The following is a 27,885-nucleotide window of genomic DNA, read 5'->3' as shown; positions in this document are numbered from 1 at the left end:
GGTATTTTAAAGTCGTGTATCGAGCCGTTAGGGAGCTTCATTCTTGAAAGTTCGTGAGTAATCACAGAGCTATTAAATTCCGAATGATACCTGTTTCAAGATCGCACAAACACATCCATTAACATGATACGTTGAATTATAGATAACTAACCTACGATAGGTTAGTTATCAATAGTTGAAACTCCAGCAGGTACAACCTAACGTTACAGCCTGAGCTCGATCTAAGGTTGTTCAAGCGCGAAGTTACTGACTTACTGGAGCTTGCTCCACTGTACATTGTGTAGAATTTGTTGCTGAACGCTGAGAAGTCGCTGTTGAGTGGCTTCTGCGTTAGATCGCGAAAACATGGCCGGGGTAGAGTTGGATGATATCTTACAACAGGCAGAAAGGTTGCGTGCGGATTTAGATGGGGGCGACGAATTGCCAAGAGTACAAAGAAATTTTCAACAGCTCCTAGATGCCGGCAAAAGGCTGAGAACAGGCGCGCCGACAACCAACGACGGTGCGCAGGTGAAAGCCTCGCTGCTGCTGAGCTCACATGGATATGAAATACCGCAAATATCGGATAGGCTGAAGACTTTGGCTTCGGCGGCGCAGAGTTTAGAGCCCTTGGATCCGATTTGCGACACTGATATTGAGGGATTTCTTAGAAATGAACGAGAGAATGCTATAATCGCAGTGCTGGAAGAACAAAAGAGCAAATCTTTCGAGTCAGTTGAGAAGGCGTACTGGAAAACGCGATTATCAGAATGGGAGAAAGAAAAGCAGAATATTCTCGGAAAGCTTATCGGCACGGACGGTTCCTTAAATTTCACTCAGGACTTCTCCACGACCAGACCATCCAACTCTGATTATCTCGACTCTGGCTTGAAAGCCAACACGCGTAGCTTGATGGACGCATGGGAGGTCGGGTACGCCAGACAGGTGTATGTTTATAACGAAAAAATCCTGTCGGGATCAATACGCCCTAATTTCGTGGACCTTTGCAAGGTAACGGCCGAAAAAATGAGAGATGAAAATATCTTGTCTCTTTGGAACATGGTAAAATGTGTTATCGACGCTAGGATATCTTCCTCGGAAAAGTCTGTTTTGGGACGTCGCCTGTCCAATCGTGTAATTACGGAGATAGTCAAGCAAGCTAGAAGGTACTTGGAGGATGCTTACAAAGAGTACATGCGTAAATGTGTGCAGGCCCGTCTTCAAACCGCAAAACTCGGCGGCAGCTTGAATGCTTTGAACCTGGTGGAAAGCTTTCTAAAAGTGAAACCGCCTCAGGTTTCAGGACACAGCGACGCGAATTGGGCAAAACTGTATTTTTGCTTGCGGTGCGGCGATTTAGAAGCGGCTCAGGAGATAGCGTCCAGAATCCGTGGATCGACACCGGAAATATCAGGATGGATCGACGAATATATGAACAACGGAACACTCTCTCCCAACTCCAAACACCAGCTGCAATTACTTTACAAACGTACCGTTCGCAACGGCGGGGATCCCTTTGAAATTGCTATTTTCTGTATTTTGGGATGTTGCGACGTCATGGAGTCGCACAATGAAATCGCGGAAAAAACAGACGACTACCTGTGGATAAAGTTAAGCCAAGTCTGCGTCGAAAAGACGCAATCGTCGCACTCCGAAGTCTTGACACTCTCGAAATTGCAAGCGATTCTCGCTGACTACGGGGAATCGCATTTCAACGCGGCCGCAAACCCTCTTCTGTACTTTCAAGTTCTGTTTTTGACCTATCAATTCGAAGCAGCCGTCGAGTTTTTATCACGATTCCCAGATTTGAGATGCCACGCGTTGCATGTAGCCCTCGCCCTACATGAAGCTGACTTGTTGATAAAAGCCAACAATCTACACGACGCTCTAGTCAGCTCGAAGCAATCGGACCAATCCCAACTGACCACAGTACAACGACTCAATCTTCCGCGTCTGCTGATGATATACACTAGAAAATTTGAACTCACCGACCCCCGTGAAGCCCTAAACTACTTGTACTTCCTAAGGGACGAAAAGCACGAAAACGAAAGCTTGTTCATGCAGTGCACTAGCGAATTGATCAGAGAAACGGGAGACTACGCGTTACTTTTAGGGGGTTTGAACCCAGACGGCAGCCGTCGTCCGGGTCTTGTGGATAGATACTGCCAAGGAAGCACTAAAGAATTGATCACAAAAGTCGCACAAGACACAGAATCGAAAGGTCTTTTCGAAGACGCCGTGCTGCTGTATGATCTGTGCGGAAAGTACGATAACGCGCTGAAACTGCTCAACGCATTGTTATCTCCATTAGTGCCTAACTCCGACCAGGCGCATTCAGACCGTGTACGTTTGAAAGAATTGGCAGCCAATCTGGCCCATCGGTACCGCGCGATGTCAGTCGAGCTGTCCACCGATTTACAATCGACCTTCTACATTCTTTTGGATTTGTCAATGTTTTTCGACCAATATCATCTCGGGCACTACGACGCAGCGTTGGACGTGATCAACGAGCTACACATTCTACCTGTCAAATCCGAGACCGTGCAAGAAAAAGTGAGAGCTTTCAGCTCGTATTCGGACGAAGTGAGGCAGAATATCGGGGAGATATTGCTGGCCACTATGAAGATGTTGGGCGCTCGTAGAAAACAGTTACGCTCCAGTAGCGCGAGAGATGTGGCCGCCGTCAAAGCGCACGCGAGAGCGTTGCTTACGTTCGCGGGAATGCTGCCTTACCAACTGCCGGGGGATATTACGTCGAAATTGGTGCAAATCGAAGTCGACATGTTGTAACTGTAGTCATTTGTGAGCATGTTGTCATGACGTGCCGTGTTAATAAAATCATTCATGAATTTGTGTCAATGTTTCTGCATTCTGAGAATACCATTGGCTTCTATGGGTCGTTGAACCGTGATTTCTATTTTAAGGTTCTGTTGCTAATACTGCTGCTGTATTCCTTCGGATGAGTATGTAATGCTTTTGATTGACAGTCTAGCGTGACTTCTGGATTATCAATTGCTTTCGCGTTGGCAGTATATTGAATTGAGACGTTTTCTACGCGGTGGCGTATTTTTCGAAACCGACCGAGTACTAGGCTAATTTTTGACACTGCCACTTTTTTTGCAGCCATGTACCATGTAAATAGCATTTCCGACAGTTAGGTTATTATACGTATTTTGTCATGTCATGCTTTTTGTCGAGAAGCAAAAATGAGCTCGGAAGATGCGACCGTTGATGGGATTATGGAAAATGGAGTAACTGCCACCTCACACGCTAATGAAAATGAAGAGAATCAAGTGTCTGTTGCCCAAACAAAACTAGACGAATTGAACGATTTATTGCAACAATACTCCGAACATGATGCGTCAGACGCAGACTCTGCGAAACCTACATTGTGTGACACCGAAGTCATAAACACTGATCCACAGATCTATGAAACCGTTTCCTCAAAGTCCATTACCACCCCATCCACTGTGACGCCGCCCACTGATCAAAATGTAGTCGATACCGATTTTCGTGAACAGAATCGCGCGGAAGTGTCTGAAAATTCTGACGTGTCTGATGATAATGACGATCCCGCTACTTTCGTCAGTCTTCCCAACGGGGAGTCTTTTGATGTTGGGAGTGTCGAGGACTGTAAACGTCTGGTGAAATTTTGTACGCAACTGTACCAATCTTCGGAGGCGATGACAAAGAAACTGGAAGAATCTAATCGGCGCGCCGAAACAAAAGATTCCGAAATTGTAAAAATTAACGTAAGTATACTGAATTTAAAGTTTGCTGGTAATTATCAGTTGGCATGTTGGAACAGGTACCGTAATAGCCAGAGGTGGTCAGTACCGAAGTACTTCTACGTTTTAGAAGTACTCAAGTAGTTTTCCTCTACTTCTAGTACTTACTCAAGTAGATCTGATTTTTGCTACTTCTACTTCGTATATTTTGTGATCTACTTACTTACTTCTCGCTATTTTCAGGTTGTCAAGTAGAAGTAGTTTATTCCTCCAATCATGCAGATAATCTGAGGAATTTCGGGGCTGTTTACACGGAGTATCAACATTTAATTCTCATAGAAGTTGAGTAAAGCCCAGAATTTTCGTCGCGCACAGTGGATACGGAGTAGCCAGCATGATTTCACGAAAGTGTCGGTGAATATAATTTAGGTAGCGGGTTGGCATGGTTCCGTTGACACCGCATTGTCGCCCTTCGCCCGTATAAACTATTTCATCACAGTATATATGGCTCATCATAACGTTTGAAACTGATGTTTCGCAATCTAGCATTTACTTATCATATCATAATCTAGCAGTCCATGGCGTTCATAATCTGGAAAAGTGGACTGTGACTTTTTTTTTAAAAGTTTTAGAGCTGTTTTAGCATACCACCTTTGAAACTTTCTGGACTAAAGACATGATATACATTTTCCGCTTTTAGGAATTCGGTAGTACTTATATTTCACTTTCAATTCCCAGTATCATATACTTCGAGTTCTAATAAATAGCAGTGCTTTTGTCTGGATAACATAGGCCTACATGTTGAAGTATAAAAGGGTCAGATCATGTCAAGTGATCCAGAAAAATTTCAATTTATGCCCCCACCATCTCAGATTATCATGGAAATTGGTATGCTTAGAAAACTTTTCTTTCTGAATTCAGAAAAACAAATTTTATGAAAATCGGTCAAGTAATACTGAAGATGTGGCCGTTCAAAAATTGCTGTTTTTGTGATCGCTCAAGCGGAAAAAATGTCAGAAATTTACACATGTAATTGAAATCTGCTATATTTTGGTCAAATTAGGGTTGTTGAGAGTGACACTTTCACACTTGTTCATTTACATCCTATTTGATACTTTGCCCCCTTCTTTGACACCTGGGGTTGCATTGTCTGACCTTTAACCCCGCGAATCTGTTAATGTCTTCAAAAATCACTCATGTGTGACGCCATTTTTAATTGCAAATTTCTTTTGGCTAAGACGTGGTGTCATCAAGTATAAGGTGTCATTGGAAAGCTCTTGGCAAGGACTTTCAAAATCAAAAATAACATTCCTCGCTAAAGAACCATTACACACCGTAAGAGTGCAATGAAACTAACCTGCAAATAGCATGTTTTAATGAAAAATTCTCACATTGCGTACTTATAGAACAAACCGATTTTCAAATATTGAAGGAATTTTTGCTGCACAGTTTGTGGTGAATACACAAAATACTGCATAAACATATAAGAATTCCAAATTAACACAATGATGAGATACAATATTTTTTGTGTCTACACAATAGATTTGAGTGACAATCAGCACTAAGCATCATAGGCGCCGAACCTGGGCATGCAAGGCATGCCAGGCATGCCTAGACATTTTTTTAGGCATGCGGCATGCCTAGAATTCGGTTTGGCATGAATCGGCATAAACCCCGATTGTGTTATTTAGAACGAATCGCAATGTATTTCCGTTTACGACATTACCTGCTACCGCATATGTGAGCGAGGTAACCAGTTCCGCGCGGCCAATTAGCTACAAGCGCGTTGCCAATTACCGAGATTTGTCTGTGCACAATGTAACGCGACGCGATCTCTCGCTGAGATGATCGCGAAATTGTGGCATCGATTGCCGTGCGCTCGACAATCATCGCTTGGGACGCTTGCCTGCTTTATCGCGTCTCCGACAGGCCTAGTTTCACTCGCTTGAGCATGATTAACAATCACATCAGCAATAACATCGCTGTCTGCACTATCGCATCTGCATTGGCGCACACGATATTATCGCTTGCCTACACAATCGCATCTGCAACAGGGCTGGTACAAAAGGTATCATCGCTGGCCAACTATCGCGTCTAGAGCCGAGCATGCGTTGGCTCCCATCTCTCGAGCCTAGCATTCGTTAGCTCCAATCTTTCGATGGTTTGGTGACAATGCCGTTAGGTGTTTGTTGGTTAGCGATTGTAATTAAACAGCGACATCGCTGGCCTGAATGACATCGAAGATCGAATGTCCGCAGACATGTGCGATTGTGAGTGCACCGTGCATGCGTAAGTGAATTCCGCTAATACCTAAACATAATCATCAGAAGATGTGTGTCATCTGTCAAGGCTTGGGTTGTAAAAGACGAGAAAGGTTTGAACAACCTGAAATCGGTGCCATTATAGAACAGATTCCATAACTACTCTGACATTTTGCCTTGCGCAAATCGTCGCCGAGGTTACGTAATACGCGTTGATAAGCGCCGTATTTAATTGTTCGCTAGCGGCAGGGACTCGCTAATTGACAGCACTTCCGGACTCGTTTACAAGCTTATCATACGCGCAAGTTTGTTAACACGAAGATATTGCATAATCGGCATTTATGCAGGCACTTGACCCTCATGAATTGATGCTGTATTATCCCTAATTATCAATTTCGTCGGATCATGACGTCATTCCTTTGTGACGTCATCGAACTCGCATGCCTAAGGAAAATTAGCGTTCGGCGCCTATGCTAAGCATGACAATAAACATCAATGTCCTGTGGGTTTTGTAGTTTTTATATTGTGCAGCGATGATTACTTTTCACACATCAGATACATTTATCTTTTATGATATTTTTCCCAACCTCGATCCACTTTCACTTTTGATTCTTTTGACAGTTCATACTGTCCCCGACTATTGACTAAAGAAGGAACGTCTACTGTGCACAAAATGTGCTGGAATGGTGTCCAACAACAGTCTTTATTTTGTGGCCAGTGAAAAAACAGAGATGGACCTTTACGGTGCATGAAGTTAACCAAAGCATCGTTGTTTAGCTTATCCAACTCTATGACCATGCCAATGTACCACTTTTTGTCATAAACCGCGCATACAAATTGGTTTTGAATAATTTCACTTTGAAGGATGTGTTCTTGGTTTTCAGAGTCTTCATTCAATTCAACTTCCAACGCATAGTGCTCATCTTGGCTGACACGTTTTGCTCCTAGCTTTGTTGATGACAATGGCCTAAAATGATGAAAGGCTCGAGTACCTTTGACTGTGGCTGCGAGCTGAAATCGAGTTTCCAGAAAAGATTTTGTAGCATCCAATTCGTCTTTGAGCAAATTTATAAACTTTATTTTTTGAAGATTTGGCACGCAATAAGACATCATTCCTTCCACATTCAAAATCTGATCATTCAGTGGGCGTCTCAGACTTTCCATTGCTGTAGCTCTTTTGACAGTGCCACCAACTCCATCACATGGCGATTTACCATGGCTGGTGGCAAAAAAGGACCAAGCGGCGTCCACTTTAAAGTCATCATTGTGCTTGCACAAATTGTAAAAAGATTTTCTGTTTTTGTACTGCGCAGCACAACCATCGCTAAAATATTCAATATTGTCCAAATCGGGAATTGTTGCTTTGAGAACTTGAATTGTTTTACGCTGAATCAAATAAACCATGACTGCATCATGCAACAACTCTTCGGATAGAAAACAGAGACTAAAATGCAAAATTTCATTGCTTGCAGACTTGTAGTAGCAAACTACTGGGTGCACAGTGCAACTTCGGTGGGTCCAATGATACCCCTGAGCTTCATCCTGAATGTGGAAAGAGTAATTTTCTGCAAAATCCACTAATACAAGAGCTGTTTGATGATCCATATCTTGTTTACGTTTTTTCAAATATAAAGACTGTGAATGCGAAATGTGATGATGTGGTGCTAAATTCGCAAGCCTTTTCAATAATAATTGAATAAACTCAGTTACTGATAAGGTTTGAGTTATAAGATCAGTTCGGTCAACTGACACCCACTGTTTGAAAGAAATTGGTTCATCCACATCTTCAAATTTTGAGTTGAGTAATTCCTGAACTGGTTCAAATCCGGGACAGTTCGAACAACGCTGCAGCATGCAGTCTCTGTTTTCAATATTGCAGACTGACAATTGAAGCAAATCTTTATAAGTTTCTTCAATGTGGGCAGCATGCAACATAAGAACAACGTTTTGATGTATGGTGCAGACACATACTGCATGTGTTCCAGATGATCCTGCACTAACACACCATTTTGGCCTCAATTCACAAAATTTAGTGAATCCAATCTTCACATGCGGGTTTTGCTGTTTAAACAAGGTATACAATTCTTTCAGAGTACACAAAAGTAGACGTTTTTGTTTATACACCTTCTTTTTAATGCTAACTCGGTCTTTCATCCCTGGCATCAACCTGCTGTGTTCGTTGTTTTCAAAAAACTTCACAACTGTTTCAATTGTTTCATCTGAAAGCATCTTCCCTTTTCGTGGTGGTGGTAAAGAAAAAACTCCATTGTCTTTTCGTTGCTCTTTCGCATGTCTCACTAACCTTTCACTTACTCCAAAAATTTCCGAGATTTTCTTTCTTGGCCAATTTTCTGGAGCCATTGTTAAGACTTGAATTTTTTGAGCTCTTGTTGAATTAGGGCTACTGATTTTTTCTTTCATTTCTGATATGATATTTTCAAAAGCAGCTTCATTTTCATATTCCTCTTTTCCCGTCTCTACTAATTCTTGAATCTCATCAACATGTAAAACCGTGGCAAGCTTTGTTCTAACATTGAGATTCAATTCTTCTAATTTTCTTTTGCCGTATCTGATTTTCCGATTACCAGAAAGAGCATGCAGCTTTAGTGGAGATTCACCAACAGCATGAAGACTCTTATTTAGAGATGATAGTGAGGAATCTGCTTCAAACTGTGATTGTATTTCTTCCAACTCACTTCCACTAGTACTCAATGATGTATCAGGATTGCCTTCAAGCTTTTTTTCCATTTTATATCTGCAATTGTTGCACAGTTTCCTGCCCGGAATTATATTCAAGCTACTGTCGTGGTGCTTAATTCGTTTAAACCAGTTCAAAGAAATGATGCCTAGTTGTTTTTTGATAGGTCTTGTGTGGCCTTCAAATACATCACAGCAGGATTTATATGATGCAGAATAAGTGTCAAGAAATTTATACTTGTGAAACGTGCAAATTGTACCAGTAGTCAGAAGATCAGCACCGGTACTAGTATTGATGTTGCATTCTGCTCCAACCCGGATTTTCAGAAGCTCTCGTTCTTCATCATTTAGATCATCCAGTGACACTAATTTTTGCTTTTGATATCGGTAGGCCTTTATGTGACAAACAGCTTCCAAAACAGAGCCTATACTACAAGTATCCATACTACAAACATAAGTCTTAATCCAATACCGTGCAGCCTGTAAAAGTAAAATTGTAATAACATTTCAAAATACAAATATTTTTTCAACACTTTTTTACAACAAATTTTTCTAATATAATGATTCTTTAGCGAGGAAAGTTATTGTTGATTTTGAAAGTCCTTGTCAAGATCTTTCCAATGACACCTAACACTTGATGACATCACCTCTCAGCCAAAAGATATTTGCAATTAAAAATTACGTCACACATGAGTGATTTTTGAAGACATTAACAGATTCACGGGGTTAAAGGTCAGACTATGCAACCCCAGGTGTCAAAGAAGGGGGCAAAGTATCAAGTAGGATGTAAATGACCAAGTGTGGAAGTTTCACCCTCAACAACCTCAATTTGACCAAAATATAGCAAATTTCAATTACATGTGTAAATTTCGGACATTTTTTCCGCTTGAGCGATCACAAAAACTGCAATTTTTGAATGGCCACATCTTCGGTTGTGCTCGACCGATTTTCACAAAATTTGTTTTTCTGAAATCAGAAAACAAAGCTCTGTAATCATGCCAATTTTCATGTCGGCTCGAGATGGTGGGGGATATGGCTTGGATCACTTGACATGATCTGACCCAAAAGCAAGTGTAGTAATGCTTTAATTTCCGGAAATAAAGCTACACTATACGGCATTTTTACGATCCACTATATTGTTTATTAACGTTTACTAATCGGGTAAAGTGTTTCCTATACAACTTCTCCGTATTGCTCTTCGACTAAGCTACGGCCCTTATAATATGGGGAGACACCATATCATGATATTTTCAAAAACGTGATGTTCGAGTAAACAGAGGATTAGTATCGCATTTCCATATCAATACTATCATTTTCATCGCATTATGCGGACGAACGCTTATGCTGTCGAAAATTGGATGCCTCCTGGTATGCATTGATATGAATCAAAATCTCGCCACCTTTCGCATAGCTCAATTTGCAGCTTTTGACAATCCATGCGGACGAATTACGATCGTTTTCACAACTACTTGAGTAGATTTAAAGTCAGTCAATTCTACTTCTACTTGAGTAGATTTTTTTGTCGCTACTTCTACTTTAGATGCTTTCTTGACTACTTTGACCACCTCTGGTAATAGCAGAATTTATGATGATATATAATAAAGAGTAAGATTCTTCAGTTTAGGCTTGGGAATTAATATTCAATAATATTGAAACTTTTTGTGACATGAAATGATTGACTTTATTGACAAAGGTACGCAATTAGAACTCTCCACTTCAAAACAAATAACATCCACTGCAGGTACAACTACAGAGTTAACCTAGTTTCGATCTGGGATTAGCTGCAGTCGTAAATAACACATGCTTGATCCTTGTGTAGTTTGGAGTTGGGTGAAAGTTAGCATGGACCGGGCTACCGAAATAATATTTCAACTGTCCTTTTAGAAATTTCCAAAATTGAATTAGGTTGTGAAGAAATAAATACAGTGAATTAAGGACACCTTTCATCCAAATGTTAGCCAATCATCTATTAATAGAAACCATAAGACGATGCTCTTGTTAATTTGAACACTAACTTATCCACATGTGGCAATGCTAGACTCTTTCTTGGAACTTTTTCACCTGTGATCTTTGTCTCATGAAGTACATAATTGATCCGAAATTTGGCATAGAATAGATGTTATTGAAAACGTCAGCGATCTTTGACCTTTTTACATTACAGCTGGTAATGCACCGTTCAATCAAGATATGCCATGCAAATTTCAATTTCTTCTTATACACTATAAAGCTGCTTTTGGAGTGCAATCATAAGCTAGGATGTATGCCTAGGTCCCCAAATTGATGATACATAGTGTAATTCCATGGCTAGATGATGGCTGTTTTAATCTAACGTGGGATATTCTGGGATAAATTTGCTGTTTTGGAACGGTGTGCACTGTGCAACTATGCAATAAAGAACTATATTTGGTCTGATTCTAACAATTGTTTTTGATTTTTTAGTCAAGCATCAAAGAACTACAGGAAAATAACTCTGGGCTCAATACGCAATTGCAAGAGCTCATTCAGCAATTATCGAAAAGTCAGGAAAAGTTGAAGGCCCACGACCATTCCGCTAAAATGGCCATCAGCAGACTCCATACGGAAAGCGATAATCAAATCAAATCGTTAAAGGTGAATACTGCATTTTGCATGCGTGGCTGTTTTGTGCAGACTGTCGTGATAGTGCCTATGAGTCATTGTTGAGAAAATGGCATCAGAATTATTTGTGAAGATTGCCTTGTCGCCTCAACATCTCCCATGAGTAGGGTAATAATGACGTGATCTGTAACAATTGAAGAAATGCTTGCCGCTGAATGCTGCCCGAATTCATGACATCACTTGATCGATTCACTGTGGAGTTTTCGTGATTCAAAAGAAATATTCAGCCTGGCGTGATAAGTCGATGTTGAAATTTAAATCCTGCCCACTGGTACCAATAATCCAGGTAGACCATTACCTAAGATAGTAAGCAACGGAGTTCGGTTAGCTAGAGAAAAAAATTATTCTAATCATCTTGGGCTAGGTCAGGGCCGGCCAACCCGTGGCCCGCGAGGTAATTTCCGAAATTTCTAATCTCATCAAAACTGGATTGCACAGATTGTGAAATTGCAAGGACAACCAAAATTTGATTGGTCTGGCCGCAACACTTGAGATGTGATGACTAAAATATCAGTTTCGACGCATTGACAGATCCATCAACCATTCACATATTGGTATATCTTCGTACACTACAATAAAGCAGAATAATTTGCGATAGATTTATCAGAGGTAAAAATTTTCTACGCGCTTAGCGCAATATGTTGTCACTCGATTTCTTGTTTTTAATATTGTTGCCCTTTTGTGAAAATTGAAGAACACCCAATGTATCAGATTGAGTCTAACTATATTCACGATTACGAGACAAAGTGTCGTTCAACATATGCGACCTTGCGTTTGCGCTCGCAGTAAGACCGTCGACTATGAAACCTAGGCACGAAATGATTGACGCATGTTGGTCGCAGCTTTCGATATCGATATGTCCATGCGCCGAATAGCCCAGTCCTCGCAAACTTAGCCCAGCGATATACAGCAGGCCGGCAACAGTCAAGTGACAATATTATTGACCTTTGAACTTCAAAAAATTTTCGCGCTTCGCGCGGATAGTGGCCCACGCAAAAGTTCGTCAATCGAATGTGGCCCTTGGGCTGAAAAGGTTGGCCAGCCCTGGGCTAGGTCATGTCGTAACACTTTGGATTTTGTTATGTAAAAGTAGTTTGTGGATATGCTGTATGTTGTGCTGCTTTTTGAGTGAAATTGTGACAACTGTGCGCAAGAGCCCTTCTGAACTGAATATATTTATGAAATTGCACTCATTTTTCATTTGGTATTGGTCATGATGATACACCCTACAGCAGGGCCGGCCAACCTTTTCAGCCAAAGGGCCACATTCGATTGACGAACTATTGCGCGTGCCACTAGCCGCGCGAAGCGCGAATATTTTTTGAAGTTCAGAGGTCAATAATATTGTCACTTGGACATATCGATATCGGAAGCTGCGACCAACATGCGTCAATCATTTTGTGCCTAGGTTTCATTATCGACGGTCTTACTGCGAGCGCAAACGCAATGTCGCACGCTATGCTGAACGACACTTTGTCTCATAATGGCGAATATAGTATTCTTCCATTTTCACAAAAGGGCAACAATATTAAAAAGAAGAAATCGAGTGACAACATGTTGCACCAAGCTTGTAGTAAAATTTCATGTTTGATAAATCTATCGCAAATTATTCTGCTTTATTGTAGTGTACGAAGATATACCAATGTGTGAATGGCTGATGGATCTGTCAATGCGTCGGAACTGATATTTTAGTCATCACATCTCAAGTGTTGCGGCCAGACTAATCAGATTTTGGTTCGCCTTGCAAGTTCACAATCTGTGCAATCCGATTTGATGATATTAGAAATTTCGGAAATTACCTCGCGGGCCACTCAAAACCTTCTCGCGGGCCACAAGTGGCCCGCGGGCCACGGGTTGGCCGGCCCTGCCCTACAGGGTTCGAAATTGACCACCTCCGATTAACTGTGAAAAGTGATGGCTATCGTTTTACGGGTCATAATTTTCTCAAACAATAGGCCTACTACATTCATATCGCCAAATTTATTCCACCCGATGCTGTTCAACTGACTTTTGTCAGGAGCGAACGTCAGTGACTGCGGTTATAGAAAAAACTTTGTCGTTGTGGAAGCCAGTCGAAAAGCTTTGAGTGGATTAAGTTCGTCGCTCAGGGATTCCCAACCTTTTTTTACTCTGCGACCCTGTTTTGCAAAATCATAAACGGTTTGAAAGAATTAAGAAATGTTATTTTAATTAAATGATTAAATGATATATATATATAAGCATGCAACACACAAGAAACATGATATTGATACATTAATTAGTTACATAATCTTAGTGGGATGGTTGAGCTCGTTTTTGCTCTGACAGTGTCGTAATTGCTGGTTTTGTAGTGGAAATAGAGCCAGCCATATTGAATACCCTGTGCTGCTTTGTTTTCGGAAGTAGCATGATGATATCATCAATTGATTGTGGCACAACGATACACTGACAAGAAAGGCAACAGCAATGACATGACAATTTGCTGTGATAAATTACAAATAATTTCTTTTCTCACAGTGGCGTAGATATTGAGATGTTAAACTTTTTCATGCCCCCCCATGTTTGTGAACCTCTAGTTTAGCTCAACGTAGGCCTTTTTGGAGTAATTACGCTAATCACTATGCAGTGAGCACTAATGCGCAGCAGCAACATCACATTTGGGAGATACTGTTAACTCTCTCAATTGTTATATGACATGCATAGTGGAATGGCGGGATGTAGCAATGGCTTTGATGATACAATTGTCTTTACCCCAGGCAAAGTGCGCGGCGCTACAAAAAGAAAAGGAGGCATCGGTGATGAATTACGCTCGCCGTGAAAAAGAAGCGATGGACGCTAAACGGCAGGCGGACGCCGCGGAAAAGAAATGCAAGGAGGCCGCTCGAGAAAAGGAGAGAATCATAACGCAGATGAAGAGCATGCGGATGGACGTCGGCAAGATGAAGGGCTCGCTGGAAACGCAGGAGGCGGCGACGTCGCGGTTTCAGAAGGAGGCCGAGAAGTGGAAGGAGGAATCCAACTCGCACATCATCAAAGTGAAGTGGGCTCAGAATAAGTTGAAAAGCGAAACGGACGCTCACAAGTAAGTGCAGAACTTTGCCACAGGCGGTGGCTCTTGTGTCTGCTTCTGCGGATGAAGTTGGTGTGTGTTAAAATGTTTTCACCTCGGATGTGTCTGTTTTCTATGTGTCCGTGCGGCATTCTAAATCTACTGTGGCTTGTCTAATGGGATGCATTCGGTCCGTAATCGCTGTACAGCCTATCATGCAGTTACTGTAATTTTCCATGTATAATGCGCAAAATTTTACCGATTTTTTGCCTTAAAATAAGGGGGTGCGTATTATACATGGGTACAGCAAGCCTTGAAAAAAATTTCCCTCGCTCAAAAACTTGAAATACACCTCTCGTCATGTTTGTTTCCAATCGCGCATCACCTCTAGCCATCGTGTCCCGTAATTCGTATTATAGAGTGTAACGCGCTGCCAAATAGAGAAGCGTGTTGCCAATTAACGAAAAGCGTGTTGCGTTAGTTAGCCGTCTGTAGGCGAGCGAAATTAGGTCGCTGATTGCTACGAGCGTCCGCGGCAATCCTTGCTGATTCATCCCGTCAACAACAGGCCTTAACAATCGCATACACAAGAGGCCATGTGCGCAAGATACAATCGCTTGCGTAATCAGTCGCATCTCCAACAGGACTGGTGCGCCCGACATAACCGTTGGCCTGAGCAATCTGTAATTGTAATAGGCCTCGTGCGCAAGATCTCGTGTGTCGCTAGCCTGAACTATCGCGTCACCGGCCTCGCAGGCTTTGGCTACTATCTACTCTTGCTTAGAGACAATGTCGTTCATTGTATAATGATTAGCGATGGTTATGTCATGATTGTTCGACAGTGACAACGCTAAACAGAACAACATTGTGTACTAAAACACAACTATTCATGTACCGCGAATGCAGGATGCGTACTATACATGGGTACAGGCTTTTTCCAAGAATTTACACGTCATTTTAAGGGTGCGTATTATACATGGGGGCTCACTATATTCGGAAAATTACGGTAGATCTCCGGAAGTTTGCTCGATACGACAAAATAGTCCAATTCCAAACACGTTTGCACCGAAAGATCCAAATGATGTCGATAAAGTTACAGCAATATAGCAATCACTAATTACTAGGGCAAGTTTTTGTTGCAGTTAAATCCGTGGCAAGTTGCATTTATTTTTGAAAAAAGTAAAAAAGTTGCAGAAGTTACATTTTGACCACATTTTGCTCGGTTGACTAGAAAAAAAAAGGTAAATTTTCCGGCTCAGCTCCCGAAATACATGTGAAAGCGTTACTTTGGTGCTGATTTACGGTGTTTCAGTCGAATTGGGCCGTGTACTTCACCAAAATCGAAAATACTTTCATGAAAAATCGAAAAAGTTGCATGAAAAAAATGGACAAAAGTTGCAAAAAGTAGCACTAAAGATTCCTTCAAACAGCTTAAAACAGCATTCTACATATCTTACGAGTATTTTGGAAGCTGCCTGAAGCTGTAAAAAAAAGTTGCAAAAGTTGCAAAAACTTGCCCTACTAATTACGATAGTGAACTAATAAGTGAACTAATAACAGCCATTCCAAGATTACACTCGGAACCAAGTTTTGAGTTTTGTTAAACTTCAAAGAAGTGTCATGGTGGGCCGTCAATAATTTTGATAGTTCTCGCCTAGTTGTAGGCAGGCGAACATCTGAGAAGCTTCATCTCAAGGTACTTAAAAGATGTTTGTACTGGAAGTAGGTTTAACCAATCGTGCAACACATACCACTTTTATTTCGGTAAATTTTTACTGTTTCAATATCTTTCTAAGTAGTAAGTACCGCCAATGTTTGTCTCCAGTACATTTTGGCTTCTGACGATGTTTGGTCTGAAATTCAGAATCGCTTCGTGTCCTGTTGAATGCGTGGTGAACGCTAGCTAAGGCTATCATGGCTCGCAAGCTATGAGATTGACATTTCTCACAAAGAATTCCTATTAGCTTCTTATACTAGATAAAATAGATGTAAGACTACCGGTATGTAGAGTTGTTTTTTACAGTGTCATGGCGTGATTTCTGACTGGACCCGTTAAACACGCATTTATTGCTGCGGAATGTATGTTAGTAGGCCGCTGTAGTCCAAAAACTATGCGTGTCAGGGATAAGACTTTCACACATTGATGTTCCAATTCTGACGTAGACGTCAAATTTCCGGGCAACAATCCCAAATTTTGTTATTTTCCTGTGTAATCTGAATTTAAGAATTGGAAACAGTGGAAATTTTTCTCTTGATTGTTGACATCTCTCTCTTTTTCTGAAAAGCTTCTTGCAGGTCCAGAACTTCAATATACAAATATTCACTCTCTGATTCTGAATGATAGTAGAATGCTTGTGTATGTTAGAACTATGATTAGAAACATTCTCTAATCCGGTTAGATGTTGCAAAAAAAGCGGCATTTTATACGACTCTCAAGTATTATGTAATCACGTTACTTATTCTTGACTTATCAAATCCTTTTCTGGGCGTTGCTTCGTGCTAGAGGCAGAATTGGGTCGCGTACTTTTGGCCCCAACACTAAGGTTGCTTCGAACCTACAATGGTAGTACAGAGCAGTACAACTTCTCATTCGTTTTTGCCCGATTTAAGCCTGAAATATTTAGCTCCGTCGACCCCGTCCTGTCGGAAACCCACCAAAAGCCCATGGTAATTCAAAGAAAATTTTTACTTCTCGTTGAACGGATTCTCGCGTTCGTAACGCTCAATAAAGGTCGATGTTGTTTCAGTGAAACGAAAGATAAACTCGCGAAAACGTTGTGCGAGATCAATCGTGCCAAGGAGGAAACGGAACAGATCAGAAAAAATTGCCAGGTACTGTGGGATTCGTTTGTATCTGGCAGGGGTGGGGATAGATTGTTCTCCCCTTAACGTTTAAATCTGGAATGTTTCTACATCAAAAAAATTTTAGAAATTGAAAAACTTGACATTTTTGAACGACAAAATTGGAAAAATTTGAACGTTGGCAGGGACAGGTTTTTCTCAGCACCAATGTCAAAAAATGGAGAATTCAAAAAAAATTCTAGTAAATGTTTGCATGTTGTCGTCTTCGAAATCGTTCTTCTAATCTGCCTAGCACACAGGCCCCCGATTTTTTACGGTCGACCTTTGCAGGGCATGATTAAAACGTATCAAGAATCGGAGGAAATGCGTTCAAACTCGCTCGACTCGCAATTGAAAGAAAAGGAAACGCTGCTGAGTCAACAGGTAACGGCACAGTCATACTACGTTTCAAGCCGTGCGAATATAATGAGCATTTTCAAGCAAGACAATGTTAGTAACGCCGGTGTACTGATGTTAAAAAGAAAGCAGTCGTTAAACCCCAGATGTTTTTATCAACACTTACAACGATTGCCAAAAAGTGCAAATTCTGTACCTTTTTCACTTTTGTCAATGTTCCTAAAATGCCGCAGGGGCATAATATGATTGGCGGTGTTATTTAGAAAGTTTCCCGGATGCGTAATCCGTCCGCAATTTTCGTACATTTCTACAAAGCCTTGGACTTTTCCCTCCTGATTTGTCATCATGACGCAGTTAACCTAGTGACTGTTCCCTGTAATATTCTTGCTCTTATTTCATTCGTTTTCGTGCACTCAGGGGTGAAATGAATATTTTAGCGGTGTATCTGGTGTAAATGCATCCTAATGTGTAAATTTAACAGTGAAAACATCACATGCTGCAATGCCGAATGGTTAGGTTTGCGATAAAAATTCGATGACTTTGTGTGCCGGAACAGATGGCCCAGCACTCACAGATAACGGGTACTTGACGCGACATAGTATTGTTGCATTTCGATACTCGAGTGCTACTTGAAAGTGCTGCATTCGGCGAGATTGATGGAATTGTAAGGATCTGGAATCCGGCCCTTGAAATGATGTTGACGCTCGCGACACGCCCACAAAAAGTCTGAAAGCAGATGTTACTTCACTAATTCTACGGGATTTCCGATGCTCATATCGATTTCGATGTTTATAGGGACGCAAAAACTGTTAAGTGCTATTTGTTACCCCCTAACCCCCCCTTCCTGTCGTTATGCATATATTCATTGCTCAGTCAGACGTGTTCTAACAATTTATTCGTTCACAGCTGGTAATAGCGTGGTAGAGTGTTTAGAAGAAGTGGTTAAGGATATTTTGCAGCTTTGTGAAAGCTATTACTGTAGCATTTTCGGACACTTTCACTTACTAATCAAATCACCCAGCAATAGCAGTACACGCTAGTACCAGCAGCAATAGCGAGGTATATCTAAAGAAGTAGGCCTATTGCCTCTTTCCGAGTCATAAAATATCCCACTCTCCATCATACGTCCGCCTTGACTGGTCCTGTGGCGGGAAAAGATCTCATTTTAATGGGATTAAAATATACCGGACCCATCTTCCTTCAGGAAGCCAAAAGCGGCGAGTTGGAAGGCATTCACAAGCAACAAGTGGAAGAAATGAAAAGGTTGAAACAGCAATACAAAGATGTGCTCGAGGAGAATTCGTCGCTCAAAGCCAAGGTCGATTGTCTGGAAAAGGAACGTGCGAAAATCGAGGATACTGTGCACGGGTGTGTTGCGTACATCAGATTGTATCTTTTTAATGTCCCTAGCTGCTTCTTTATACTGAAAAGTAGTTATGCTTGCAATTTCCCGATCATCCTGATTCACTGGGGTCGATATGAAACACCTTTACCTTCTAAAAACACCCTTGAACCAGATGTAGATTTTGGTACTTCATCCAGTCTCAGTCAGCATCAAGCCCGCAATATAGTATTTATTGCATTCATCGTGGGCCTATCTGTGTGATGAGACAGTCAAGCTATCGATTTGGACATCATTATGGATCAATGCAGCGTAAGCAAACAATATGTAGGCTTGGGAATATGACCGACGAATCAATACTGTATAATTCCGTTTGTGTGCTGGCCGTGTGAATATGTTTTGTTATTCGACTGTCAATGTGAGGTTTCGCCTTGGAGAATTGATATATCGGCTAGGCTTGTAATAACCTCTGCTAATTTCAGTGGTGTAAGCAAGCTTGCCTGTAGGTTAGCAGATGAACGCTTGGTATGAGCGATATTACCTATGAATGATGACTGGGTATTTCTTTGAATATTTTATGACTGGACAAATGAATCAGAACAAATATTTATGAGTTGCTGGGTTGGTGGGCTGATCAATGCCAGCGCTTGACGGCTAATGTTGTTCGATTTTAGCAGTTTGCCGACTGCTCCGCTAGCTAACTTCTTGGAAAATATGCACATTGCTAAGACACAAAAAAAAATGCGACTCTGCTGTTTGTAGCCTCTATTATACAACCAAATCTTGCTAGATTTTACTGTCAAAATTTAAGGTATTCCTAGATTTCACATATAGCTCCTCTTAAACAAGGCTACTTTTAAACTATTTGGTACAACATTTGCAATATTGCAACGTAACCTATGCTGAGTTCCAAATAGACCACAAACTCTATCATCATGACGCGATGCAGAAAAGTACGTTTTAAATTTCTAAATCAATTTGGAATATGATGTTTCATTTCGCTGATTAATTGGCGAGAGCATTTTACAATTGTAGTATAAAAATGATGAAATTAAATGATGAAAAAAATGATGAGTAAAATATAAAATCTTCATATCATGCCACGGCGCATAAAAATGCCTTCTAAATCAAAGAAAAATTGAATTTTTATTTCTCTAATTAACGGACGAGGGTCAGAATCTCGTATATTGCGGTTGTAGTATAAACATCACGAAATAAAACGATTGAAAATATATGTCATCTTTATATTGCGACACGACGCAGAAAAATACTTTTGAGATATCTTGATCGATTAAAAATTTGATGTTTCATTTCTCCGTTTAATGGACAAGTGTCAAAGTTCTTGCACTTTGAAATTGAATAGTATATTCGTATTGAAATGAACCCGAATATTTTCGGCTGACACTTGTTAGGGGTAATCGTCAGCAGCTAGTAGAGAATTCAAAAGAACGGCGTTTATCAACAATCGTAACACAATATGACATCACCAGCACGAAATATCGAATACGAGAGCGTTCGATGTACTATTTTTCGGTGATACACGAACTCTTTTTGTTGACACAGCCTTGGCTGGTGTATTTTGATAAAAGTCGGCTCCAACGCACACAAATGAAAGTGTGAGCGACCCTTTCCGAGTATGCGAAATCTGTCGGATTATCCAACAAGTGTTTGCCAATTGCAGAATTTATGGCCTATGATTGTAATGTTGAAAAGATTTTAAAAAATTGAAATAGATTTGTTGTACCGGCGGTTCAAAACCGCTGCCATGTAGCCCGTGCTCGAACTATTTTCGCGATTGCAGATACACGGAAGTCTTGAATCGTCAGAAGAGAGAAGCCCTGACTACGGGCGAGAAGCTGAAGGAATTGGAGCTGTCGAAAGCTCGCTGGGAAGAGCAGCGAACGGAACTGGAATCGGCTAACGCCGAGATAGCTAAAGTTCGTGAAACTTGCGACGGCCTGCGAACGAAGGAAGCCGAGTGGAAGGAAAAACGGCATGAGCTGCTCGACTTCACGCAGAAGGTGTCGGCGAAAAACGCGGAGCTGACGTCGGCCAACGAGACGCTGAAGGCGAAACTGGGAGAGGTGACTCGCGATTTCGGCGACAAGGAACTGGATCGGGCGGGCCTGGCGTCGGAGGTCGGCGTCTTGAAATCGGAGTTGGAGACTTTGAGGCACAGCGCGGCGGTAAGTTGTATATACTTCTACCAGGGTTGACCAGTAACAAAGTACTTATACTTTGGCTGCTTGCACGGCTTATTCGAGCGGTCATGTTTTTAACCTTCTGCCACTTCTTCTGGACAGTTTATGAGGCAAAACTACTTACTTTTTGGACTCTAGTAGAATGTAATTTGGCGTTGTGTCTGCTTCGCTTTTATGCATGAAAGTCGGTCCGCATCAGGCTAACTGGTTATATTTTTGAAGGTCACACTTGTCTGATTAATAGTAACAAAAAGTCTAAGCCTACACGTTTTATGGGTAGATGGCTTGTCAAAACATGTCAAGCGTGATCGAAGATCTATTTTATAAACAAATTAATTTATTAGATCAGGCGCATCACGCTCGGAGAAAAGCTCACCCTTGACTGATCCCCTGATGCTTGATTCTGAACAGCAGGTTTGGAACCAAGTCACAAGGTTCCGAGTCGCGAGTCGATCTCACATTTTTTTAGTTGTGACTCGAGTCCGAGTCCAAGTCATTGTGTTCACTGCTCAGTTTTGAGTTCAACCCGGTTCAAACCACTGTTTACAACTCTGATCTACTGATATAGAATGGCTCGCATTCATATTATCGTAATTTTCCTCAGTCCTATCAGTTTCTGGCCCTATTTTCCAAGTATCAGGACTGATAGACGAAATACCAATAATGGGGTGACTTTCCTATTTCTCGAAGTTGCAATGAAATGTCTGTCTTGGCCGTCCTAGTCTCGAGTCATACGAATTGGTTTGAGTCCTGCACAATCGCTCGAGCTCGAGTCGAATCATCAAAAAATCGCGACTCGAATCAGACTCGAGTTGAGTTATGACTCGAGCCATTACAACCCTGCTGAACAGGCAAAGGCAATGAATTCTTCCATTCGGCCCAGCAAACAATCGTTGGATAATTCTTTTTGTTGAGCTTCTTGGAGGTACAGAACTTCCATATACTATTCAATTCTGTTTTTTGCGAATAATTATCGAGACAACAGATCTTGCATTGTCGGGAGGGGTCTTACACTTTCATTTGTGTGCCTTGGAGTCGACTTTGATCAAAATATGCCTACGAAGTTTGTGCCAAAAGAAGGATATTGTGTACTATCTAATAATAGCACATTGAGCTTGAGCGATCCCGTCGCCCCTGTCTATCTACTTTCATGCCGATGATGTCATATGATGTTTGATACACAATGTTCTTTCGAATTCTCTACTGGTTGCTGACGATTAGCCCTGATAAGTGTCAGCCGAAAATATCTGGGTTCATTTCAATATTATGAGTAGGGCCTATACTATTCGAATTGAAGAAATGCATATCGTTTTTCAGAGCACGACCTCCGAACTTCAGAAGCGTCTGGACGACAAGGAACTGTCGTTAAACCTCCTCGCGACTCGACTAGACGAATGCAAAGACGAGATCAGGACGTCGAAACGCAAGCACGCGGCCAACATCAAAGACCTGACCCGGCAATTGCAGCAGGCGAGGCGGAAACTGGAACCGTACGAGTCCGCCTCTTTCCGCGCCGGCTCGGGACCTGCCACGGAGGACGGGAGCATGGGAAGCAGGGCCAGTTCGGATACGTCGCTGGAATGCGTGGGCAAAACGAATCACGGCGCTAATCTGTCGACGCATAACAGTGCGGCAGAGTCTGGGGCTTATCAATCGTGAGTGGCGTTTTCTATGGTTGGCTTGGTCTTGGGCTGGTGTGATTTCGGATTTGGTGTCTTGTTGCTTGGAATTGGAGCCTGCCGATATCAGGATTTTGAGCCAATGCTGATATTGGACTATCACATAACACATATTTTCCGTCAATACCAAAATGCGACATATTTTGACCGGAATTTCTAGAGTCCGTAGACGGAGCCGAGGTTTCCGTATTTAATCACAGTATGTGTTAATACTGAGTAGGCGTACTTGATTGAAATGTGATGAGGGATCAACTAAAGATATCGAACTATCCTAACTAGTTGCCAAATACTGGAGCATTCTACATTTGAACTTGCGACTTTCTAACCCTTAAAGTGACCCATACTTAGCCCTAACTTAAACCCACATACCCCTGCGTTGCATGCGAAATACCACGGACCATGTCGACAGATACCAGAGTAATAGAGTTACAATCTTGAGTCTGGTGAGAGAATTGATAGTGGAGTCGGTATAGGAATTTCCAGTTGCCACGGCTCCCCAATGCTCTTTATTTGTGACGACACTGGGGAGGAAGTTCATCGAAGAGAATTGCGTCGATCGTGGTCAATGTCGGCGGTTTCTTCCAGGGTTGTAACCAAGTCACAAGGTTCAGAGTCACGAGTCAATCTCACTTCTATAGTTTTGACTCGAGTCAAGTCGAGTCATTTTCAATTCGCCACCGAGTCAAGTCCAATGCAGTAAGTAAAGGATCGAGTCCGAGTCATACTGTTGTACACTCGAGTGCGAGTCCAAGTCATTGTGTTCACTGTTAAGTTTTGAGTTCAATCCGGCTCAACCCACTTTTTTCAACTCTGCTCGAGTGATATAGAATGTCTCGCATTCATAATATCGCAATTCTCCTCGGTCCTAACAGTTTCTAGCCCTATTTCCAAGTATCAGGACTTGTAGACGAAATCCCAATAATGGGGTGACTTTACTATTCTTCGAAGTTGCAAGGAAATGTCTGTCTTGGCCGTCCTAGTCTCGAGTCATATGACTTGGTTCGAGTCATGCACAATGACTCGGGTACAAGTCGAGTAATTTTACGCATTTGAAAATACCAACAAATTCGAAACATCTATATTCAGGAAACCAACATTCACTGGCCAATAACTTTGTCGGAATTCAATTAGTTCTAGGCGCAGAAAAATCAACCTCGAAGGCACCCGCGTGCATAGAGCGTTGATGATATGTTCGGGTAACAAACTGAGTTTAGAACTTGACAACATCCGAAAAATCTTACTTGATAACGGTTACCCTGAACACGTCATCAGCTGCGGCATAGAGAAGAAATTAACGCAATTCAACGCAGAAAAACCAACAGAGCCCACCGAACAAACAATAAAAGATGTTTTTGTTTATATCCATCTACCTTGGATTGGCCCCATTTCCACCCGCTTTGAAAAACGATTGATTTCTGCGGTCAGTCAGTGTTACGACACAGTCAAAACCAATGTGATTTTTACAACAACACAACTGCACCCTTCAACACGCAAAGACGTTCTCCCTGCACTTCAACAAAGTAATGTAGTGTACGAATATAAGTGCCACTGTGATTGTGGCTACGTGGGAAGAACGTCAAAACGTCTACAGGAACGCATAAGCCAACATGTCCCCAGATTCATCAGAACATGTGCATCACGCTCGGTGAAAAGCTCACCCTTAACTCATCCGCTTAAGATTGATGCTGATCGATCAAAGGCCATTAATTCTGCCATCGGTAAACATCTGTTACATAATCCGATTTGTACGAATAATTATCGAGACGACCGATTTCGAATCGTTGGGCGAGGCCGTTCACAATTCCATTTGTGTGCCTTAGAGTCGACTTTTATCAAAATACACCAACCAAAACTCTGTCAACAAAAGGAGTTCGTGTACCACCTAAAAATAGTACATTGAACACTCTCTCTTTCATGCTGGTGACGTCATATTTTGTGATACGATTGTTGCTATACAATGTTCTTTCCAATTCTCTACTAGTTGCTGACGATTACCCCTGACGAGTGTCAGCCGAAAATATTCGGGTTCATTTCAATATGAATATACTATTCAATTGCATTTGAAAAAATGACTCAAGTCGAGTCACCAAAAAATCGTGACTTGAGTCGGACTGGAGTCGAGTCATTACTACCCTGGTTTCTTCTCTCGCTCACGATACTGACGGCGCGTTTTGTCTCTTTAGCAACGGCACGGACGTCCCGGAAACGGTGGTGTCGTCCGCCGGCGAGATCAGCACGCAGACTCTGGTGGAAAGGATTGTGCGACTACAAAGGATTCACGCAAAGAAGAACGAGAAGATCGACTTCTTACACGACCATGTCCAGCAGCTCGTGGACGAGTTACAAAAGAAAAACAAGTAAGTCAATTCTCTGGTCAGTTTAGAGATTTTTAAAAATATTTGTGCGAGTCCATAAATTGGATTCAGAATATCTTTGCGCAAAGGGGATTGTGACTTTGTGGTGATCTGTGAGTAAGCAATCGTTGTTTTAATTTTATTAACCTGCAGTTACACAGTTAACTGTTGCCTTACCGTTACCGTGTCATTATTCTGTCCTATCGGTTTTGTTCTATGTTGTTTACAGCCACTTTAATAATACTTTCATGAAGCGATAGCCAGTTACGACAATGCAATAGTCAGTTCACTACAGCGTTCAAAGTAGTTGGCATTGGCACGCGAGCACCAGTAGAACTAATGATTTCCAAGTCATGTCAAAAATACTTGAGGTGGAAGCAGAAAATGTAGGTTTGATAAGTACTCGAGTAAGTGGTTTCAGATAGTAGTTGTGGCATTTGGTTGCATTTTCGTGATTAACTGAAAATTATTAATGGCACTGTAAATCAGGGTTGTAACCAAGTCGTAAGGTTCCGAGTCACAAGTCAATCTCACATTTATAGTTCTGAGTCGAGTCATTTTCAATTCACCACCGAGTCAAGTTCGAGTCCAAGTTAGTGGGTAGAGGGTCGAGTCCTAGTCATTGTGTTCACTGCTCAGTTTTGAGTTCAATCCGGTTTATAATATCATAATTTTTCTCAGTTCCAACAGTTTCTGGCCCTATTTTTCAAATATCAGGACTGATAGACGAAATACCGATAATGTGGTGACTTTACTATTCTTCGACGTTACAATGAAACGTCTGTCTTGGCCGTCCTAGTCTGCAGCCATGCACAGTGACTCGAATACAAGTCGAGTCAATACACAAAATGACTCGAGTCGAGTGTCGAGTCATGACTCGAGTCATTACAACCCTGCTAGGTGACATTTTCCAAATGAAGATTAGCATGGGTCTATTTTGCCCGGTTAGTTTGAAAATTTCACTGTTGAAGGCGATGTGAACAATGTTCACTGAACATATCCCAACAGTACTTTCTACTTGGTAACATCCAAATTGTAAAAAGAAAGTAGCAAGTAGAAAGTAGAATTGGTCACAAAACAGACTATTGAGTAGTAATTACCTCATTATTGACCACTCCTGGTGCCTGACCCAAATTCTAACGAACACACACTCTACCGTTTCAGGATAATACAACAGTACATCTTGCGCGAGGAGAGCGGATTCCTGATGCCGTCAGAATCTGTCGCGCACGCGACGGCCAACGACCGTATGCCGCGCCACCTCGCCGACGAGGTGAACAGGAAAATGCAATCGGTGCTGGAGGACACTCTGCTGAAAAACATTGCGCTCAAAGAGAGCTTGGACGCGTTGGGACGCGAGATCGCGAGGTTGTCTTCCGATGGGAAAACGTAGCGCCGTCTTTGTTACATGCTCGGTTTAAGGTCTCCGCGAGAGTTACCTGTTTGTTAAACGCGTTTGAGCGTGATTTACAACCCGATTTCAAAGTCTTCATTTGTTGTCTCGCACGTCCTGCGGCCTTTTGAAAGCGCCCGACTGTTGAACTGTTTGACTTACTGCTGCTACTTTAACACAACCCTTGAATTGGCCCTTGGTGCCCAACTCCTGCGCGACGGGCTGACCAATCCTTTCAACTTATGATCGTTAAAACTCCTCACTCTATCTTATTGGCCACGATGATGTCAGGAGGGATGTGTTACGCAGCGGAGCCGCGTTTCGGCGCTCTGTGGACTGGTGGCCTGGCGCCGTTTGCCTTTTGTGCTATGTGACATACCGCTATGACGTAGGTCGGCGTAGCTGGTACGTGTCTCCTGCATATCACTCTTCAATCGTTATTCGTGACTTTGCAATTGACGAGTGCCCCTTCGGCCGGTGCTTTGTGTCCGGTGTTTTAGCGACTTGATTTTTCATCGCAAGTATCCTGATCTTTTGTCGATGGCTACGTTGTTTTTAGAAGGTACATTTTCGCGTATCGTTAATTTCTTTTCACGGGTACTGGCGTGTGGGTGCCTGACCGTATAATGAGTATTCGAGAAAGTTTCAAAGATTCAACTTCTGGCTACGCGTGTCTGAACAGTCGGAAATCGTTTGCCTAAACATTTTCAAGAACAGTACTTCCGAAAAAGTGTCTCATGTCCGCCTTTGATCACGTGCAATCGCGCAAGGGTGGAAATGGTCAACTGGAGATCGAGTCCTGACAGGTTTCAACCGGAAAATCGGCAGTATTGAACCCGGTTGACGAATTCCACTCTTTCCCTATTCTCACATATTACACTGACAATCGGCAGCCTTGATTTATTGCTATCATATAATTTCTTTATTAGCGACCAAGCCTCGTCACGTGCAACTTGAGACGGACCACGACAATGCAAGGCCACGGCATTCTCGCATAGTGCCGCGTGAATGATGTGGTAAAATACGTTCTTTTTTGTTTTAGAAATGACACGGTGCTTTCTAGTCGTTGCACATTTTAATTTTTAACGTTTTCGAGCTGTTTTCGCGGCGTGGTCGATAAAGCCGACGCGGGCTGGATGCCCGCGTGAGCGGTACGTTAATTCCCTGTTATCTACAAAAGCAACTGCCCGCGGTCTCAAAGTTTTGTTGTTCGGAGTCCCAATTTATTCGTTTTAATTGGTTACTTCCCGTCTCTGCTGTTAACTACGGAAACGATTCTAACTCTATTTCTCCAGCATATTCTTACGGTATGTAGTTGTGTACTGAATATAATATGAATACATATATATTTATTCTATTCTAATTAAATATATTACAATTCATCAAGA

General features: G+C 41.9%; 2 protein-coding genes across 2 annotated transcripts; both read left to right on the top strand.

Annotated features, from left to right (window-relative positions):
- Positions 1 to 243: 243 nt before the first annotated feature.
- LOC145449142 (nuclear pore complex protein Nup93-like) lies at positions 244 to 3,102 on the top strand. The gene has a single exon (XM_080327608.1). It carries the CDS (start codon positions 346 to 348, stop codon positions 2,767 to 2,769), a length of 2,424 nt encoding a protein of 807 aa, XP_080183734.1. The 5' UTR covers positions 244 to 345; the 3' UTR covers positions 2,770 to 3,102.
- An 83-nt stretch (positions 3,103 to 3,185) lies between these two features.
- On the top strand, positions 3,186 to 27,885 carry LOC145449141 (coiled-coil domain-containing protein 186-like). Its single transcript, XM_080327607.1, has 10 exons — positions 3,186 to 3,731; positions 11,105 to 11,275; positions 14,038 to 14,363; positions 17,078 to 17,162; positions 17,463 to 17,555; positions 18,733 to 18,896; positions 20,672 to 21,056; positions 22,389 to 22,726; positions 24,934 to 25,107; positions 26,269 to 27,885. The coding sequence occupies exons 1-10, from the start codon at positions 3,186 to 3,188 to the stop codon at positions 26,495 to 26,497; spliced, it is 2,511 nt and encodes an 836-aa protein (XP_080183733.1). The 3' UTR covers positions 26,498 to 27,885.

Source organism: Botryllus schlosseri, chromosome 10, assembly GCF_051294905.1.
Source record: "Botryllus schlosseri isolate E-star chromosome 10, Bs_hap1, whole genome shotgun sequence".
Taxonomy (NCBI): domain Eukaryota; kingdom Metazoa; phylum Chordata; class Ascidiacea; order Stolidobranchia; family Styelidae; genus Botryllus; species Botryllus schlosseri.
This window is presented reverse-complemented; position numbering and strand designations above follow the sequence as displayed.